The 18,777-nt window shown below is 38.0% G+C and overlaps 2 protein-coding genes across 2 annotated transcripts; one reads left to right on the top strand and one right to left on the bottom strand.

The window, feature by feature from the left end:
* Nucleotides 1–1,478: 1,478 nt before the first annotated feature.
* LOC137273291 (uncharacterized) lies at nucleotides 1,479–5,352 on the bottom strand. Its single transcript, XM_067805843.1, has 5 exons — nucleotides 5,136–5,352; nucleotides 4,387–4,518; nucleotides 3,641–3,737; nucleotides 2,483–2,613; nucleotides 1,479–1,994 (listed from the first exon to the last, which is right to left on the bottom strand). The coding sequence occupies exons 1-5, from the start codon at nucleotides 5,193–5,195 to the stop codon at nucleotides 1,722–1,724; spliced, it is 693 nt and encodes a 230-aa protein (XP_067661944.1). The 5' UTR covers nucleotides 5,196–5,352; the 3' UTR covers nucleotides 1,479–1,721.
* A 243-nt stretch (nucleotides 5,353–5,595) lies between these two features.
* LOC137273290 (isocitrate dehydrogenase [NAD] subunit beta, mitochondrial-like) lies at nucleotides 5,596–18,522 on the top strand. The gene is made up of 10 exons (XM_067805842.1): nucleotides 5,596–5,696; nucleotides 9,005–9,070; nucleotides 10,222–10,370; nucleotides 11,546–11,686; nucleotides 12,887–13,019; nucleotides 13,679–13,812; nucleotides 14,424–14,526; nucleotides 15,184–15,330; nucleotides 15,937–16,092; nucleotides 17,127–18,522. The coding sequence occupies exons 1-10, from the start codon at nucleotides 5,622–5,624 to the stop codon at nucleotides 17,196–17,198; spliced, it is 1,176 nt and encodes a 391-aa protein (XP_067661943.1). The 5' UTR covers nucleotides 5,596–5,621; the 3' UTR covers nucleotides 17,199–18,522.
* Nucleotides 18,523–18,777: the final 255 nt, after the last annotated feature.

The raw sequence follows: 18,777 nt of genomic DNA on the forward strand, positions 1-18,777 counted from the left end.
TACTTCCTATCAGAGAGGTTAGTGTCTCGTGAGTTATGCTGTCCCAGTATCGGACCACTTCTCTCTTCATGTCTTCAATTTTTGTCAACCCCTTTTGATTCACACATTCCTTCATCATCCCCCAAATGTTCTCAATGGGATTTAAGTCAGGACTATATGCAGGAAATGGTAATGCAGTCACATTTTTCTCCTGAAACCACTGCTTGGCATGTTTTGCGGTGTGTTTAGGATCATTATCTTGCTGCAAAATCCAGTCATTTCCATAAAACACATGTGCACTTGGAAGGAGAAAATTATCTAATATGTTAATGTAGCGTTGACTTGTCAGATTTCCCTCAAACACACACAGCGGGGTCGTTCCTAATAAGGATATCCCTCCCCATACATGAAACATTGGGCTGTATTTAGGTCGTCGATACAACGGTGCTGACGCAGACTTTGTCCATATTTTCACATTATTGGGATATACCCATATTGAGCTTTCATCAGTAAAAATCACATTTTCCCAGTCAAAGTTTTCATGTGCCAAACACCACTCAACACGCCTGTCTTTATGTTCTTGTTTCATTAGAGGAGAAGGAATTCCAGTCTTTTTCTCCCATCCAAGATCAATCAAATTTCTTCTAACTGTAGATTTTGATACGACTGTTGATCCCCTTTCTATCATTTCATACCTGATGTTGGAGATGCTTGCCCTTTGCTTTTTAGACGCTAAAATTCCTAGCCGGACGCGATCTGAGAAGTCCAATTTTCTGGGTCTCCCTGCTCCTTTCTGATGCCCAAAATCCTTTCCCTCTTTAAAATTCTTCCTAATCCTATACACAGTAGAAAGAGGAGTTCCTGTTCTCTCTGCCAATGTATTTACATCATCAATTTCTTGATTACACAACTCAAAAATCAACCTTCTTTTATCTTCAGCAGACATTGTTGACAGTGCTGAGGAAAATGACGTCTGCTACAAATTCAGGGGAGGTAACTCTAATTGTACTATACTCAGTAGGCCAAGATGAGTTACCTCCCTTATACCATTACTTAGTTTTAAGTATCAGTGAATCAGTTGAGGTGTTAGGATAGCTCAAAGTAAGAAGAAAAATTCTCAATAATTATGAACCAGACTATATTAGCAAGTAACCATGTCAACAGAAACCAAAAAGCTTATATACTGCAGGTCAAATATCAGTGTTATATGCAGATTTTCGTTTGTTGAGAAAATCATTGTCAGTGACCAGTTTATTTTGTGAGTCCCACCAAACCCTAAACAGTTGCCATTGTCTGATTGGTTAAATCCATTTAACCATCTCGCATTTGACTGGATGGTCATGTTTCGCTCAAAGGTTACCTCAGACGTGACCTCCTACTAGGTTTTGTTAGACCCAGTGTAAGAGTATAACGCATAATACAGAGTCTAAGTTTACTTAGACTGCAATCAATCAATCAATCAATCAGTCAATCAGTCAATCAATCAACTTACAGCAGAAGACTGGTGAAAATGATATTTGTGAAAAGTTTTGAAATATTTTTTTTCTTTTCTGTTCAAATCTTGAAACAAAATAATTATACATTTATGCATTTATAATTGTAATAATTAGAAATTTGCAACTTGTGTAATAATCAGGAAATATCTCTGTTTCGGGAAATGTGGCAAGCCTGAATCTGTGTCCAGAAGTTCCGAGATAGACAGGTTATTCTGACAGTCAAGCCACACAGCCCACAACCAACCATCACTTGTCTTTTTTCTCAGCCGCTGGAATTCGACCTATTAAGTAAAACTCGGGGTTGGGTCTCACACGCAGGAAGTGAGCAAGTCTGTTGGACATGCTCAGGAAGGATGCCAGTGACCCGATGTCCCAGGCATCATCATGGTTCATGCCATTCTCGTACAGCCGCTCAAACTGCTCGTCTGCTGGGGAATGGCATTCAGCAACAGTGGTAGCAAAGTCCAGGATCGCTTTCTGTCGTATGTCCAGATCTGCCATTCTCCAGTTGGTAGACAGCTGGAAGAAATGGGTGGATCATCATAAAATCGTGTTGTAGCCTAGTGGTTAAAGCGTTCGCTCATCATGCCAGTGTGACCAGGATTTGATTCCCTACAGGAGTACAATGTGTGAGGTCCATTTTTGATGTCCCATGATGTCATATTGCTGGAGTATTGGTAACAGCAGCATAAAACTATACTCACTAAACTCAACTACCAATATCACGAGCCTTGTTACCACACTAACAGCAAATCTTTCTATTATTGTATTTTGACAAATATTGAAAATTATCACTTCAGTGGCCATCATTAAAGTGATCATAGCACTGGGGGTTATCATAACTCATACTTAAGAATAAATATGTGATGGTTAAAACAGCTTCCTGGTAAAGATCCTTCAGTCATAATAACATCTGTTTAGGTGTACCATGTTTGTCAGCTCTCCACATCCTTGCAATCACTTGGTGGGAATATTGCAAATCAAATCACACTTGAGCCATGACCTACCTGATCTGCCAAAATAGGGTTGCGTGAGTGTAGCCTGTAGAGGGCGCTGTGAGCAGCCACACAATACAGACACTGGTTGTCCGCACTGACAACCACAGCAATCATCTCCTTGTCTGCTTTAGTCAAATTACCTGAGTATGTAAAAGTCATCAGTCAACTCATCAAAGTATCAGTGAAGGATTGCATGAGCAATTTCAACTTATTTCATTTGAGTTAATACTTTGAATGGAGTCTTACAGTTCAATATGAGTTACAGCATAAAGGTTCTCATAGCTCATGGGGGCAGAGGAAACTTTCAGCTTGTTGGTAAGATCATTTGACATTGCATTTTCACAGGGGCGATGGAGTAGTCTAGTGGTTAAAGCAATCACCCTTCATGCTGAAGACCTGGGTTTGATTTCCCACATGGGTACAATGTGTGAAGCCCATTTCTGGTGTCCCCTTGCTGTAATATTGCTGGAATACTGCTAAAAGTGGCGTAAAACCAAACTCACTCACAAACTACATTTTGGCAAGACATTCATTACACTCTTTAGTATTTATATAGCTGAAAATATTTGAATGTCAATCTGACAACAACTTCTGTTTTATGGTTGTTCAAAATATTGTCACACGCAACATATCAAACATAATTTTTTTTCAACATTGTAAAGGACATCGGGGCAACCTGCATTCTACAGAAACTGGGTCATGCTTAACTATCTGAAAAGAAATATTTTCACACAAATCGCAAAATCCCTACATCTTCCGATAGAAAACACAGGGTGTGCTTGAAAATGTAAACACTACAGGGAGTGAAAAGCCATAAAGAGAGAGGCATATTCTAATGAAAGTTTATTCTATGAAAAACAGGCACCATAACAGTATACATGACTTCAATTCAATAATCCCTCTATCTCAAAGACAGTTCCAAATCGAAAAAAAAAGACAACAGAAATCCAAATGAAAGCAATTTGACATGCATATGGACATTAAAAATGGTTTCCAATTTTCATTATAATAATAGTCCTAAACAGGTCCTTTTATTCATAGTCCTTAAAGTAAATTTGATAAAGCAGCAGACAGATTGAATTACAAGCAAAACAAGTGTTTTGTATGTACAAGAATACAAGTTATCCCCAAGTAGTACTTTGGACATGATATGCTCCTACTACTTACTGCTGTCTCTCATTAGCACTTCATGGTAGTTGATAAATGCTCGCAGTTCATCAGGTCGATAGGACAGAGCACCAAATACATTAGGTAGAAATTTTGACTGGAAAATAGCAAATGAGGCGATCATCAAACCAACATCCACATAACCAGATATAGTGCTGTGAACTACAGATACCATAGTCAACACATCAAATAGTGAGTTTAGTTTTACACCATACTCAGCAATATTCCAGCTATATGATGATGCTCTGTGAATACTTGAGTCTGTACCAGACAATCCTGTGATCAACATCAAGAGCATCGATCTATGCAACTGTATGGGATGTGATGACATGTGACCAAGTCAGCAAGTCTGACCACCCAATCCTGTAGACTGCCTCTCACGACATGCTTGGGTTGCTGAAGATCAATTTTAACCCAGATCTTCTCGGGTTCTACACATCAGAATCAAGCTGAACTAAAAAAACATTATGTATGTATCAAACATCTGAGACTATCATCACTTCAGGTTTTCCTGCCACAGCCAGCTGACACATTGTCAGATATGACTGGAAAACTGTTCAAAACAGCAATGGAGTAGAAAGGTGGTTAAAGCATTTGCCCACTATGCAAAAGATTCCAGGTTTGAGTCACCACATGGGCACAACAAAAGATATTTCTGTCGTCCCCCACAGTGATATTGATATTGCTGTAATATTGCAAAGAGAATAAAAAAAACAATAGTCACTCACTTACTCATACAAACTGACCTTTCCAAACTTTTCCCTGAGGTCCTGTGGCAATTCCTTGACATCCGGTACTGGGAATCGACTGACTGGATGTTCATGTGACTCATCATGTTTCAGTAGCACACGTGATGTGGCTATACTTCTTGAACTTGTCTGAAATTAAGACATTGACATACTGACATAAATCATGTTTCAGTTTCTGGCCATTTGCATTTCACTTTACAAAAAAACAAACCCTACATCAGTTACACAGATAAATATCTAAGTAAAACTAGAAGACATATGTCATATTTGGGATTTCACTTTCTTAGTAAAGTACAAATTCTAGTACTTTTTTCGGCTGAGTCCCATCCGGGATTCGAACCCGCACCCTCAGAGGTGGAAGTCGCGGTGGCTGAGCGGGCTAGGCGGCTGACTTTGTGTGCTGGCGATTAGGTGCCTGACTCTGAGGGTGCGGGTTCAAATCCAGGATGGGACTCAACCGAAAAAAGTACTAGAATTTGTACTTTACTAAGAAAGTGAAATCCCAAATATGACATATGTTGCATTTGACCACTTTCTAAATGGCATGGTGTAATCAAAACTAGAAGATTATTGAACCCCATGAAAATACAAATCGGATTCATGGAATAAGAAGTAAAGGGAAAGAATATCAGTGAAATCAGAATGTCAACCTCGCACTGTAAACATGTGTCATATCAAACGTACTTAAAACAAATATTATTTATTTAATTTATTGTACTATCTAAATGCAAATTTTACAGTCATACCTGATTCTTCAAAACTATGGCTATTCTTCTCAGGTACTGCAATTTAGTTTTTAAAAACATTTTTTTTATTTATTTATATAGCTTCTTAACATAGGAGATGGTAGCTGATGCTACTGCCACAGATTTCTGAGTGAAACGTATTCTTTTCCACCTTTCCACAGGTTGCTTGGTAGAATAGTTACGGGCTTGGTGCTGTCTCTACATTTCACCAAAAGACGCCGCATGTGAAGACTCGAGAACCAGTTTAATGGGAGGGCCACTTATTGGGGACCATTTATTTAAACTGAATTTCGTTTAACAGTTACTTACTCTAAAAGCTAACATTTAGCGTTGTTTTTGTAGAATACACAATATTACATTCATATTATAATTTGCACCACTTTAAACAATTCGCTTATTACCAAGAGTGTGCTTCATTACTCTAAATGAAAATATACACTTTATGCTCATTTCTGGAAATCCCCTTATGACGTCACAGATACAATCATGGCTACCACGAGGTTCTCCACGACTTTGAAGATCGGAAAGACGTTGGTCTCAAGTTTGCGTGCTCTGAGCAGTGTGAGTTTGTCCATAAGTTGTCGTGATTCGTATGTTCAATGGCGTCTAGTGTACCTCATCATGAGGTTGTTTTGCATATCACATTCGTATTTGATGAACTTTTTGACCGAACGGCAGACGGACAGTTTGACATTGACATTGTAACTAGGCACGATTCATGACAGTTCATGAGCATGAGATCACTGAACGATTATGCACAGTTTGAGTTACATTTCTGTTTGTTTGTATTGAACCTTTGTGTGTAGCTCCAGTGAGTCTAAACCTTAGTACGATCCCTTAGTACATTTTGATGCAAAAAAAAAAAGAAAAATGTATGAGTTCGGAAGAATTAATTCCAGATTGTACATCATGCTCATGTCTTAAGAATGATTATGATATTTGGCAGATCATTTCACTTAATTATGTCGTTGTTGTCATTGCTACTGTTGTTGTTTAGTTTGTTGATTCTGAGATATAAATGGACTCAAACAACCTACTAGCTTATCATAAGCTGTTAAAGGGGCACTGATGCGGAGCAATTTCCATGGACTGGTGTAAACTTTTGTTATTGTTTTTCTCCCATGAGTACCCGGATAATATCCCAGATTTCGTGACTGGTTCGTGACCTCTGCTTCGCAATCTGTATGCGCAATTGCGAGTTTAATTATAGACAAATCAACTAAGGTGAAGTCATTTTTACTTCATTACAAATGTATTATGTCAATTTATGAAAACAAGGCAAACACCTTGAAGTTTACTCATCTGCCAGTGATATAAAAAAATCGTTAGGACTGAAAAATAACGAAGTCAGCGTAGGTGTATATATTTTGTTTTATAAACTTAACTAGTTCCTTGTCACATTTGTATGCATTTTGAAAGTTAATAAAAAAAACACACGGTCTGCTTATGCTTACAGTGAATTTCTAACATGATTTAATATCTAAACATTGTATAGATTGCCAACGCGAATCATATTTCACACACATCCTATTCGCGACCTAGTGCATGTTTTCTGTAATGTAGATTCTGCTGAATGCTACAAGAAATAAATTAAAACAAAATGCAAATATTAAATTTAAGACAGACGAAAGTTATAGCAACAATGTAAGGCTATTACCTCATTCAGGAATGTATCCATCAATATTGACATAAAATAATGATATTCCATTCATCTGCAGCTGGTAAATAATCCTGCTCTATGTCTTGTGTCTTTCAACAGTCTAATATGTGAAAAAGTGACACATCGTTTGAGAAATGTTCACACTGGTGTACACATAATCTCACTGGTCACCCAGGACAGCACACCTGGCAACTTACAGTATGATGTCCGCCAATAATGAGCAACAATCAATCAATCAAGGCAGTGGCAGTTAATTCTTCGGAGGAAGGATGTTGTTTATACACTCGTACTGTATGACAGGCTGTATTCGGTATAGATTGCTTAAATCTACACACATAAACACTGCCTTTTTTGACAAATCCGCTGTGGATGTAATTAATCAATTGGTGTGTTATCGGTTAATCCTTTGATCGATCCTCAGCTGATAAACCCTCTTGCATCACTTGCATGCACGTATTACATAACATGCAATACATTTGCCACTACAGACCTTAATTTATAATGTTGAGTATTTACTCCACACAGGAGAAATGCCAAATAGGAACCTATGCCGAGTAATTTTAGTGTTGTTACAACTGTTTATAAATTCATTAACTGACCATCAAGTGAATGATGACAAATAATAGTGTAAGTTCATACCATCAGACACAAGTTACAGCAAGGAAGATGTAATCTCTGTGTCACATGCAGCCTGAAAACACCTTTGAACCAAAACTGTTTTGAGGATACCAACGGAACTTCGCTGTTACATAAGAAATGCACATAGGTATTAGTTGTGTACTTGGGTAAATGGGTATAATCAGGTTTTTTCATGTAAGAAAATTTTCAGATTTATCTACCAATGGCAAAGTTGTTATTATCAGTTTACGAATTCAGATAAATCAACTGTGTGTTTTTTATTATCTTAGATAATAAACCAGGGTCGTAGCTACCAAAATTTACGTATGATGTTTGCTATGACTGGTGGGCCAACCCTCAAAACTATCTAAATATAAAGCTTTGCAATCTTTCGGACTTATGTGAAACAAATGGCTTGCTACGTGTATGTAGACATCATATTTTCACATGACATGATTAAATATCAAGGTAAAAAACACAGAAATAGTATCAAATTTGATCTGTCACTATACCATCTAGGCATCAGAAAAAAAACTACACTGCTGGGATATATTGTAACAATCAGATAAGGAATACCATGGATATTTTTAAATAATGGCATGTGATGGCCTACTCTCTCTTTAGGATGAAGAAATTCTGTTAATATGGATAGGAGCCCAGTCCCTTTATTCGTCACGGTCAAGGGAGCGGGTGCTGACCAATTTGCTGTTTGGTTTCATAATTAGATCGTTGGTGAGAAACATTATTCACTCCGTATCAGTGCCCCTTTAACACACACTCAAGTTCAGACACACATTATACGAAACCTAACCTAAATTTGTGGATAACTTTAATTTGAGGAACGCAGTTTTGTAAATTACATCTCTAATGACATTACAAAGCAATGCTTTTGATGTACACATGTTGCCATGTGTCACCGACAAAAAATGTTCCGAATCTCTGCAATAACCATAAATGTACTAAATCTAATTGTCAAGCACTGACATAATAGCCCAAGATCACTAATGAAACGGATAGTCTAATACCAGATTTTATTTTTACAAAATGTCAAGTAAGTAAGATATCGTAAGTAACAATCTTTTCACATCTCGTCACCTGCTTTGCAATGTATCAGTAATAACTGAATGGGCTGTCATACATAGTGATATATTGTAACAGACTGCGTAATGCATGAAACAAGGTGACATTACATTTTGTGAACACATGAATGGCTGATGATAGCAAATGACTTGGTTAAACACATTTCATTCACAAGAGGAATGTTAGGCATTTACTGTTATCAAAATGAAAGAATAAAATAATCACTGGGTATACAGAGTAAAATTGTACATTTAAAATATGATTTTTGCCCCACTTCCCTTATATCCATGAATCAAGGCTATGTGAATGCAATTGTTGTTGATTCTTAATCACTGTATCAAATTAACAGTGTCATATTTTGCAGTCAATGTGAATTTAAAAATCAGCTTCAGCATGTTCAACATTATGTGCCCAGGTATTGTGATGTTTGTTGTAGCCATCTTATATTTTATTTGGTACCCTGTAGTCCTGTGATGATTTCATTTTGTTGTTTGTATTTTTGTTATCACAGCCTAGTGTGAGCAAACTTCCTGCTGGCAATGGCTACCACACAACTCCATCCCCTCACAAAAATTTGGTATGTGTTGTTTCACCAGTGTCATTATGATCATGCATGTCCCATAGCTTTACGATTTTTTCATCACCATGGTAGGGCTGGCTGTCAATGCAGATTATAGAAAACGATGATCATCAAATGAATCTCAACTGATTATTGCTAAATATCATAGAAGTAACTTCAAGAAAAGTCTTTTCAATACTTAAAAGAATTCAGCGCATTTCACATTTCTGATTATTGATCTCTTCAGCCAGCTCTAATGTCCCATGGTTTTACTGTTTTGTTGTTGCTATGGTAACTAGTGGACCTACAGTATTTGTTCTTCTGCAAACTGAGGATGGATGCAGATATGTAAGTTGTAAGTGCTGGAGGTACACAAGCAACACAGCAGTTGATTGGAACAAATAAAGGTGTCTTAGATTTCATGTTGCATATAATTGACATTTCTATTCTAATAATTTTTGTACACATGTATGGGGTCGGGTCATTGCTTTTGTTCATGGCATGGAGTGAGGTTGGGGGCCGTATGTGACTGATTTTGTACATAAATTTTAGGATAGGTCATTCACATTGTACATAAAAATGTACAATAATAAAAAATCATTACTTCCTTAGTCAAAAATTGTGAATTCCCTCACCAGCCAGCCTGAGCCTGAGCTATTTTGTTGATTAGAAAGGCTGTTATGGCGTAGAGACCGAGACTGAACTTAAGTCAGGTAAATTACTATGAACTGAATATGAAAGGATAGATATTGCATTCTCACTACTAGACTGGGACTCAGTGTCTATCCTGTTGACTCAAAACAATACTACTGTCTCCAGACTTAAGAAAGAGAGATTAAATACGCAGAATGTTTGAACAAGGGATCAGAAAACTTTGGAAATACCCTGTGTAACCATAGTAACTGTGATGTATATAGTGTCAGAAAGAAAAAAGGAAATCAGACTTGAGTATGAAACTATCAGGCTTGGAATTAATTAACAGACACTTCATAGATTTGGGCTGTAATTTCCACAAATCAAAACAACATCACTGATAAATTCATTTTTTATTGTGCAAGAATGTTTTTACCGCCAGTTTATCAAAAAGATTTAGTTTCTCATGTTTAAAATGCACTGTCACACTTCATTACCTATTTCCATCTCATACTAAAATCTGTTTGAATGTCTAGAATATAACGGAACCTGTGTCAAAGCCAGCTGGTCGCCATGTTGTGACAATGGTGCCTGGAGACGGTGTCGGCCCAGAGATGATGGGCGGTGTCATGGATGTGTTTCAGGCTGCTGGCGTCCCTGTTGACTTTGAGGAGATCTTCCTGAGGTATTGCAAAACAGTTAAAACACAAGTGGTATTGGTGTCATATTACATTTATATCTGGTGATTACTTGATCAGTTTGGTTCAAAGAGTCATGCAAGTTGGTTTCTGTGTAGTTAGTACTGGGGCTTGATGTGTATGTTCTATTATGTGTAGTTAGTACTAGGGCTTGATGTGTATGTTCTATTATGTGTAGTTAGTACTGGGGCTTGATGTGTATGTTCTATTATGTGTAGTTGGTACTGGGGCTCAATGTGTATGTTCTATTACGTGTGATATTATGAATATTCACCTTGCCTAACATTTGCACTTTGATGCTACAATTCCTCAAATTCTCCCAAATTACATTGCATCGCAATGATATCTCCTGATTCACCAATAAGACAATATTTTCATGTGCTTGTTGCCACATGTGATAAAATCTTAATGTGTCCAAGTGGTTTCTGGTTTTCTGGAGATCAAGAATACATCTTACATAAAATAGGAGGGGTGAGCCATATAAGACAAGTCCTAACTCCAATTCGATTCCAATATTACAACATCATGTTTTATTAAGAACCTAGGTTCTTATTGCATTTTCGTGAAACAGCTGAAAAAAAGGTATGCTGTTAAAAGCATTCTGTTTACAATAGTAATGATGCTCAACGGTGAACAAATTTTGTGTATGAGAACACTGGAAAACTATTACCAAGTTACTGTAGATACCGCTGCCATATAGCTGGAATATTGCTGAATGTGGCGTAAAACTATACTCACTCACTCACTGTTACTGTAGATAAGTTTATCTCACAGATAAGCTGACCCCCTAACTTGACCCTTTAAATCAGTATCAAAATGGTATGTTCCAAACTTGACCCGCCCAACCTTTGCTCATCTTTTCATCATGGTTAGTCACTGTAAATAGTGTAAACAAATCCATATAGAACCATACTGAAGTTATCCTCCGATATGTATAGCTTCAATTTGCATTATTTACAATAACCACTAAGCGAATCTATGGCATAGACTTGGCACTGTCATCTTGTCTTTTAGGTGACCTCCTTTAATTTTCCCCTGACATCACTTTTTGAGTAACAGAGTCTGTTTTACATCAAAACAAATTGTCATGGCAGAGATGAAAGAACCATTCATTGTTGCTGAAGGTCATTTCTTGTAGTAAGTTTTTGAGTTTTCTTTTCAGTGAAGTTCAGCCCGGCCAGAGTGCTAGTCTCTCGACAGCCATTGAATCATTTGTAAGGAATGGTGTCGGGCTGAAGGGCATCATCACAACACCTAGCAGCTTCAAGGGTGGTGTACTTCGTACTCTCAACATGAGACTCAGGTAGAGTTACCTACCTTTTCCTGTCTGTGTGTCACTACAGATTTTATGTTATAGTAACGGAATTACATGGATGAGTGCTCATGATGTTGGTCATTTGACTGTCTAGTCCTGAATCGAATATTTACATCCTTCCTTTGAGTGTGTCGCTAGGTGACAACACGCAAGCATACATGCCTACATCTTTGTGATCACACACACAATGCTCATGAGAGTCCACTGAAATGGAAGCTGTAGAAGGCTGAATAAAGAAAAATAAATGTTTCTCGAGCACATTTTTTTTCAAAACTTACAAGGGTGGTAGTACTTTTTGAAATAATTTTGATAGAAAAAAATGATGAGGGAGGAACACATTTTTATTGTTTTTTTTCTTTCAGAAATACATCAAAATTGCTTTTTTAAATGACAAGAAAAAAATGGTCACATGCACTTATAAAAGTGATGCACGAATGCCCGAGAAACATTTCAGTTCTTTTATTTAGCCTAATGTTTACCATTTTTTGACAGACAAAAAGGTCGTATGTGTTTCTCTCTTACTCATAACTCATGATTCTTGGTAAGGCTAGGTTCCAAGTAACCATGGCAACCGTTGTAACCATGGTAATCTCCAGTTCTTGCTGTTATAACTTGATAGCTCAAGATTCCTGGTTAGACAGGTTCTTAGTAACCATGGCAAGCTACTCTTCTTTGCGATTGTAACTGCATAGCAGATGATTCCTGGCTGGATGGGGTTCCTAGTAACCACGTTAATATGTGACTGTCATGATAGGCAACTAACTGGGTGACATGGATTGTGTGTGATGGTATTGATCAGACTTGAGAATCTTCCATTGATCTGCAGATTTCCGGGATTTGAGTTTCATTTTTAATGTGTTTGAGTTTTTTCTTGAGTTGAGTTTTTCCATTATAAAGTATAAGACAGTTTAGGATAGTTCTCAAAACACACTTTAATATTGCCAAATTCAATTTTTAGGGGGAGTTCTCACCTTCAATACCCTTACCAGGGCACTGCCTTGGACTCGTTCAGGACATGAATGTTTTTTTTCCTTTACTATTCTGTCTGATTGATATCAGTAGTATTTGTCATCACCAGTTCCAGATGTTCGTCTCGTTCTAGAAATAATGTTGTGTTCCGTAAATTTTCCTTCCTCATTGTGTCATTGGTTGACTTGATCTCTGTTATCATGTTCTGTGTTGTGGTAGACGAGAGTTGGATCTGTTTGCCAATGTGGTGTGGGTGAAGAGCTTGCCAGGCTTCAAGACCCGCCACAACAACCTGGACTTTGTCATCATACGGGAACAGACAGAGGGGGAATACAGTGCCCTCGAGCATGAGGTGGGTGTCACAAAATGTGTCTCATCACAAGACAATAAGTAGTTATGTCATATCCCATGGTTTCACCATGATGATCGAAGTAGGTGGTGTCCAAGGCTTTCTGGAGATTGTCTTACCATGGTGAGCTATGTTAGTGAAATCCTACTGTTGATTCACCAAGATGAGCTAAAGTAGGTCATATCCACAGCTCGTCTCAACTTAGAGATCCCATTCTTGTGCCAAGTCACCAGAGAACATTGACATGGCAACAGACAGTAGAGGTGCCCGCCTTCACTGTCAGGATCAAATTCCAGATTCTTACCAAATATTTGGTGCGCAGGCATCACTACTTAAGTGTTATTGTTTGAGATAGTCTCAGGAACAAGTACTTCAGTGTTTTAATTCAGAACCATGAGGTTACATGGCGGCCATTACCATTATGGTGCCAAGGGAGATCACTCTGCTGTCACATTTTACACTGACATACTACATGTTGGCAACTACAAGTATATATAGTCATAATGAGCCCCAGTTATTATTATCTTAGGTATGTTGTACAAGTTCTGTTTCTCACATGGCCATAGTCTTAGAGACAAACTTAGCAGAAACGAGGATCAGAGATTTGTCATTATTGAATAAGATGATAGTCTCTAGTTTCATTGTGTACATCTTGTGTTCAGAGTGTTGAAGGCGTGATCGAGTGTCTCAAGATCATCACCAGAGAAAAATCCATGAGAATTGCCAAGTTTGCATTTGACTATGCCCTCCGTCACAACAGGGAGAAGGTCACAGCAGTTCACAAAGCCAATATCATGTGAGTTGTGTAATGAACCTTGTGATATCAAAACATGTGCTTGTGTCATTTTATTTATCATCTAAAATCATTCTTCTTACTTTTAGGTTTGTGAGTGGTGGAGTAGCTTAGTGGTTGAAGTATTTGTTCATGCTAAAGACCCAGGTTCTATTCCCGACATGGGTATAATGAGAAGCCCATTTCTGGTGTCCTTGCCATGATATTGCTGGAATATGGCTAAAAGCGGCGTAAAATCATACTCACCCACCCACATTTATGCTTGTAAGTAGTTACAAACCTTGTCAGAAGTACACCTGCCCACCTTTAGTGTGTTACTCTTTGTATGCTTTTTTCATATTTTGACTTCTGCGTCTGTTATGACTCGAGTTTGTACAGTCGAACACTGTTGTACAGAACTTTGAGTCGTCAAACTTACAGTTGTCATGAGGCCTTTCCATCTGCTGTCCTCAGTTATCATTTTGCAGGGTTATCGAAAACTTGGATAGCTTGAAGGGTTTATGTTGGTCCCTTCAACTGTGATACAGCACTGTTTGACTGTATCTACAATTTAGTTAATTGGTAAATGGCATCATCATTTATACACATCACATGTCGTATTTTGTATATGACAGGAAACTTGGTGACGGCCTGTTCCTCAGGTGTTGCGAGGAGGTTGCAGCTCTGTACCCCAAGATACAGTTTGAAACTATGATCATCGATAACTGCTGCATGCAGGTATGTTGCTGTATTACAGCTGTTGTGATGGATTGCCACAAGCTGTGATCTTCAGACTCAAAGATGTAACATACCTCAGTGGCATTTATGGTTGTCTACAATAAAATATTGATCACTGGATTATCTGGTTCAGACTCGATTGTGTATATACCATCATATTGCTGGAATAATGCCATGTGCCAAAATAAACAACAGAGAAATATAGTCAGTTATTCATTATGATATTGTTGTTTTCTGCTAAATTGTACTAATCATGTTATATTCATATCTCAAAACCCCATCAAGATACCATGGGAGCAAATAGATCAGACCCCAGTACCCCAAAATGTCAAACACTAGTTACTGTCCCAGGTTGTTACTTAATTCACAGACATAGACATAATGTTCATAGACATAATGGGGTGGCTGGGTAGCCTAATGGTTCAAGAGACCAGGGTTCAATTCCCCGCATGGGTACAATGTGTGAAACCCATTTCTGGTGCCCCAGCGTAATATTGCTGGAATATGGCTAAAAGCAGCGTAAAACTAAACTCACTTACTATTCAGATGACCTTCTGCTTGACCGTGACTAATGACAATGTATTTTGATCTGAGTAGTGACATTTGTAAGATTCAGACATTACATGTCATTACAGTCATGCTCAATGACATTTGCAGATGGTGTCCAACCCACACCAGTTCGATGTTATGGTCATGCCCAATCTGTACGGCAACATCCTCGACAACTTGGCAGCAGGGTTGGTTGGCGGTGCAGGGGTTGTACCTGGCGAGAGTTACAGCAAGGATGTTGCCATCTTTGAGCAGGTATGAAGCACATTTTAGAGAAACAATATTTTGCAAAATTTAACTGTGTATGGTTTGTGTACTTAGATCAGTTATTGGTGTAGCCTGCCAACATTATGAGTATAGTTCACTTCCTGTCTGTGTTGTCACACTCCGTTCATATCACCACCCTGTGACCATGTCATTACTTCCTGTCCATGTTATCATCCATTAATATTGACATCACTTTCTGTCCATGTCATCACTTATTTTTGGTCATCACTTTCTGTCCGTGTCATCCCTTGTTTTTGTCATCACTTTCTGTGCATGTCATCACTTATTATTGTCATCACTTTCTGACCATGTCATCTCTTCCTGTCCATGTTATCATCCATTAATATTGACATCACTTTCTGTCCATGTCATCACTTATTTTTGGTCATCATGTTCTGTCCATGTCATCTCTTGTTTTGTCATCACTTTCTGTCCATGCCATCACTTATTATTGTCATCACTTTCTGTCCATGTTATCACTTATTTTTGTCAGCACTGTCCATGTCATCACTTTTTGTTGAAGTTATGACTTCCTGCACATATCGCCTATTGTTGACATCACACTCTGTCTAAGTCGTCCCTTCCTGTCAACAGGGGGCCCGCCATGCTTTTGCTGAGGCTGTGGGCAAGAACATCGCCAACCCAACAGGGGTCCTACTGAGTGCCTGTAACATGCTCAAACACATTCACCTAGAGTATCACTCAAAGCTTATTGAGGAGGCTGTCATCCGTGTCATCAAGAGTGGCAAGGTCAGTAGATCTGTCTGTTTAATGCCTCACTCCACAGTAGGTTGTCTGCAAATAACTCCCATCAATCCAGCGACTGACATCAGCATCAGTTTCAGTTGGGAACTGATGGCTTGTATCAGCCAGGAGAACCTGACAGTAAAACCTTGAGTTGCTCGACTAATTTGAACCCAGATTTTCACAGAGGCATAGAATCATGAATTATAACATAAAGGACAAAACATTTCAAATTTGTCTCATCCCACTGTGGTTTACCAACTGTCCTGGAATCTGACTTGTAATCATGAAATGTGTTTAGAATCATGAAAATCTTTTGTTTTATGGATCATCTTAGGGTGGAAAACAAGCCCCTTATTCATTTCATGTATAGTTGATATAGTTTTGGCCCAGAACCACTGTAAAACTGTGGCTCTGGTGGCCACTGAATTTTGCATTGATAGTTAAGTAAATCTACGAATGCTACTTTGGATGGACCAGTGAAGTACAGAAAGGACCATTCATTATTTTCCACTCACTGGACCGGTGGTCTAATTGAAAATTTTGAAAGGTTTCTTTTCCTGTGTGTAACCCATTTTTTTCTGAGGAGGTAGCTGGTCATCAACTTTGCATGTACTAGTGGAAGTCAGCAATTTAGCACTTAATCTTTGATAAATTATGCTAAAAAATTATGGGAAGGGCAGGGAGCCACTGATTTGGACATGACATGTTTTGTGGCGGTGGTGCAAGTCCAGAAATACTGTGGATCCGTTGGTCACATAACTTTGAGACTGACACTATGCGACTGTGATGATGTCACTTCCTGAAGGAGACTGGTTCAAAAGGACCCTGGGCTTAGATTTTCAAAGCTATGTTAGGGCTGCACTAGTTGTAAGTTAATGTATGGCACTTAAGGCTATCTTAGTGCTAAGAGAGCTTTGAAAATCTAGGTCCAGGTTATCGATCATTGTTCCAAGTAAATATGGCACACAGAATAACGCAGGTTGAAACTGAAGGTGAGAATCTAAATTAGTTGTCTAAATATATGACTTTTCTCCTAGATCCGCACAAAGGACATGGGTGGTTATGGATCAACCAGCGACTTCATCAGTGCAGTAGTCCACAATCTGTAGGAACTTCACGAAGCTCATATTGTTTGTTATTTATTCTTTTGTCAACTAAGGAAATGTCATGTTTGTCAACATGTAAATGCCTAGTGTGTGTTAGCAACTTCAAAGAAAATGGTAGGAATTGTTGAAGTTTATGTGTACATCTGAACATAGTCAGAATGAAATCCTACTGGCTGTGAAAATGTTTGACTGTCACTACCTGCTGCTTTTGATGAAACAGACTGATTCTTGGGTCAATGCTTATGTAGCAGTCTGGTGAGAAAAAAACAAGTGATCTAAACTGTTCATTTTAGAATGATGTACTCATGTGCAATAGCTTATTTTTGTGCGTTGAAATTTTGTTCCAAGTTTTGTCTTTTTCTGTTTTGGTAAATGAAATGAAGATTAGCTCTGATGAATCTCATTTTGATATTTCAACTTTTTTTGTTTTGAATGTTTTCAATTTTACTGATTTCTGTAGTGCACACTGAACACAAGCGCATGGGTAAGTTTCAAGAGTCCCAGTGTGTGTCGTCAGACATGAGGTTGCTGGAATAGAGAAGAAAAGATGTCTACACAAAACTGATTCTCATATTTCGATCATATATTTCAGTATCATGATATATTTTATCAAGACGTTCAAAAGTTGAGCGGTATTCTGTTCAAATATTGATAAGAACTGTTCCTGATATTATCCTATAAGAACCGTATTAAGTTCAGGTGTAGCATTACAAATATTTAAACTAAATGCATTTTCAGATTCACTTTCAAACAGGTTACACATGTTCCAGTACTGGTTTACTGCTGCCTGGACTTACCAAATTATTATCTACTAGATTATATCTATTTACTGTATTTACAGACTTTATGATGTATACAGATATTTATCAAACTGTACATTGTTTGCGCACAGGTTGTTACATCATGCCCTGTATAGGTGTACTGTACTGTACTGTACTGTACTGTACTGTACTGTACCACTGAAAGGCTGTGAGGAGTTAATTGTTAGATTTCCATTCAAAATTTGGCCAAACCAAGGAGAGGAGGGCAGCATTTTGGGTGCTGTTATTCTAAAGAGTCTCCGTGACATCTTCATCCACTGTTTAAGACTGGCCGTTTTAAATCATGATTTCATTAAGTATGTGTATTGCAAGCTGAGATTCATGTTGAATTTCTGTCAGCATACATCTTGTGGATATTACAAAGGCTGGTCATGTTAGAGAGATGGATTCGAATGAAAATCTTGTAAATAGTCTATCATGGCCTAAACTAAGATTGTAGATACATGTAATACCATTTGTTGATGGTGTATTGTTTTTTGTTTTGTTAATAAAGCGTACCAAAGGTACAATGTTATCCTTGCGTTGTCCAGGAAAACCAGACCCAGGAAGATCCAGATTAAAATCTTCAGTCACCCATTCTTGTCGTAAGTGGCAACTAACGAGATCAGGTGGACAGATTCGCCGACGTGTTACATGTCATGATATCCAAATGAATAGGTCATTATTTTTATTATTAATTTTGTATTCAATCTAAGCACTTACATGGTTGGGCATGGCAGTATATCTTTGAGGATAGAGCATGGCAGTTTGACCAAACCATG

This window comes from Haliotis asinina, chromosome 2, assembly GCF_037392515.1.
Source record: "Haliotis asinina isolate JCU_RB_2024 chromosome 2, JCU_Hal_asi_v2, whole genome shotgun sequence".
In the NCBI taxonomy this organism is placed as follows: Eukaryota; Metazoa; Mollusca; class Gastropoda; order Lepetellida; family Haliotidae; genus Haliotis; species Haliotis asinina.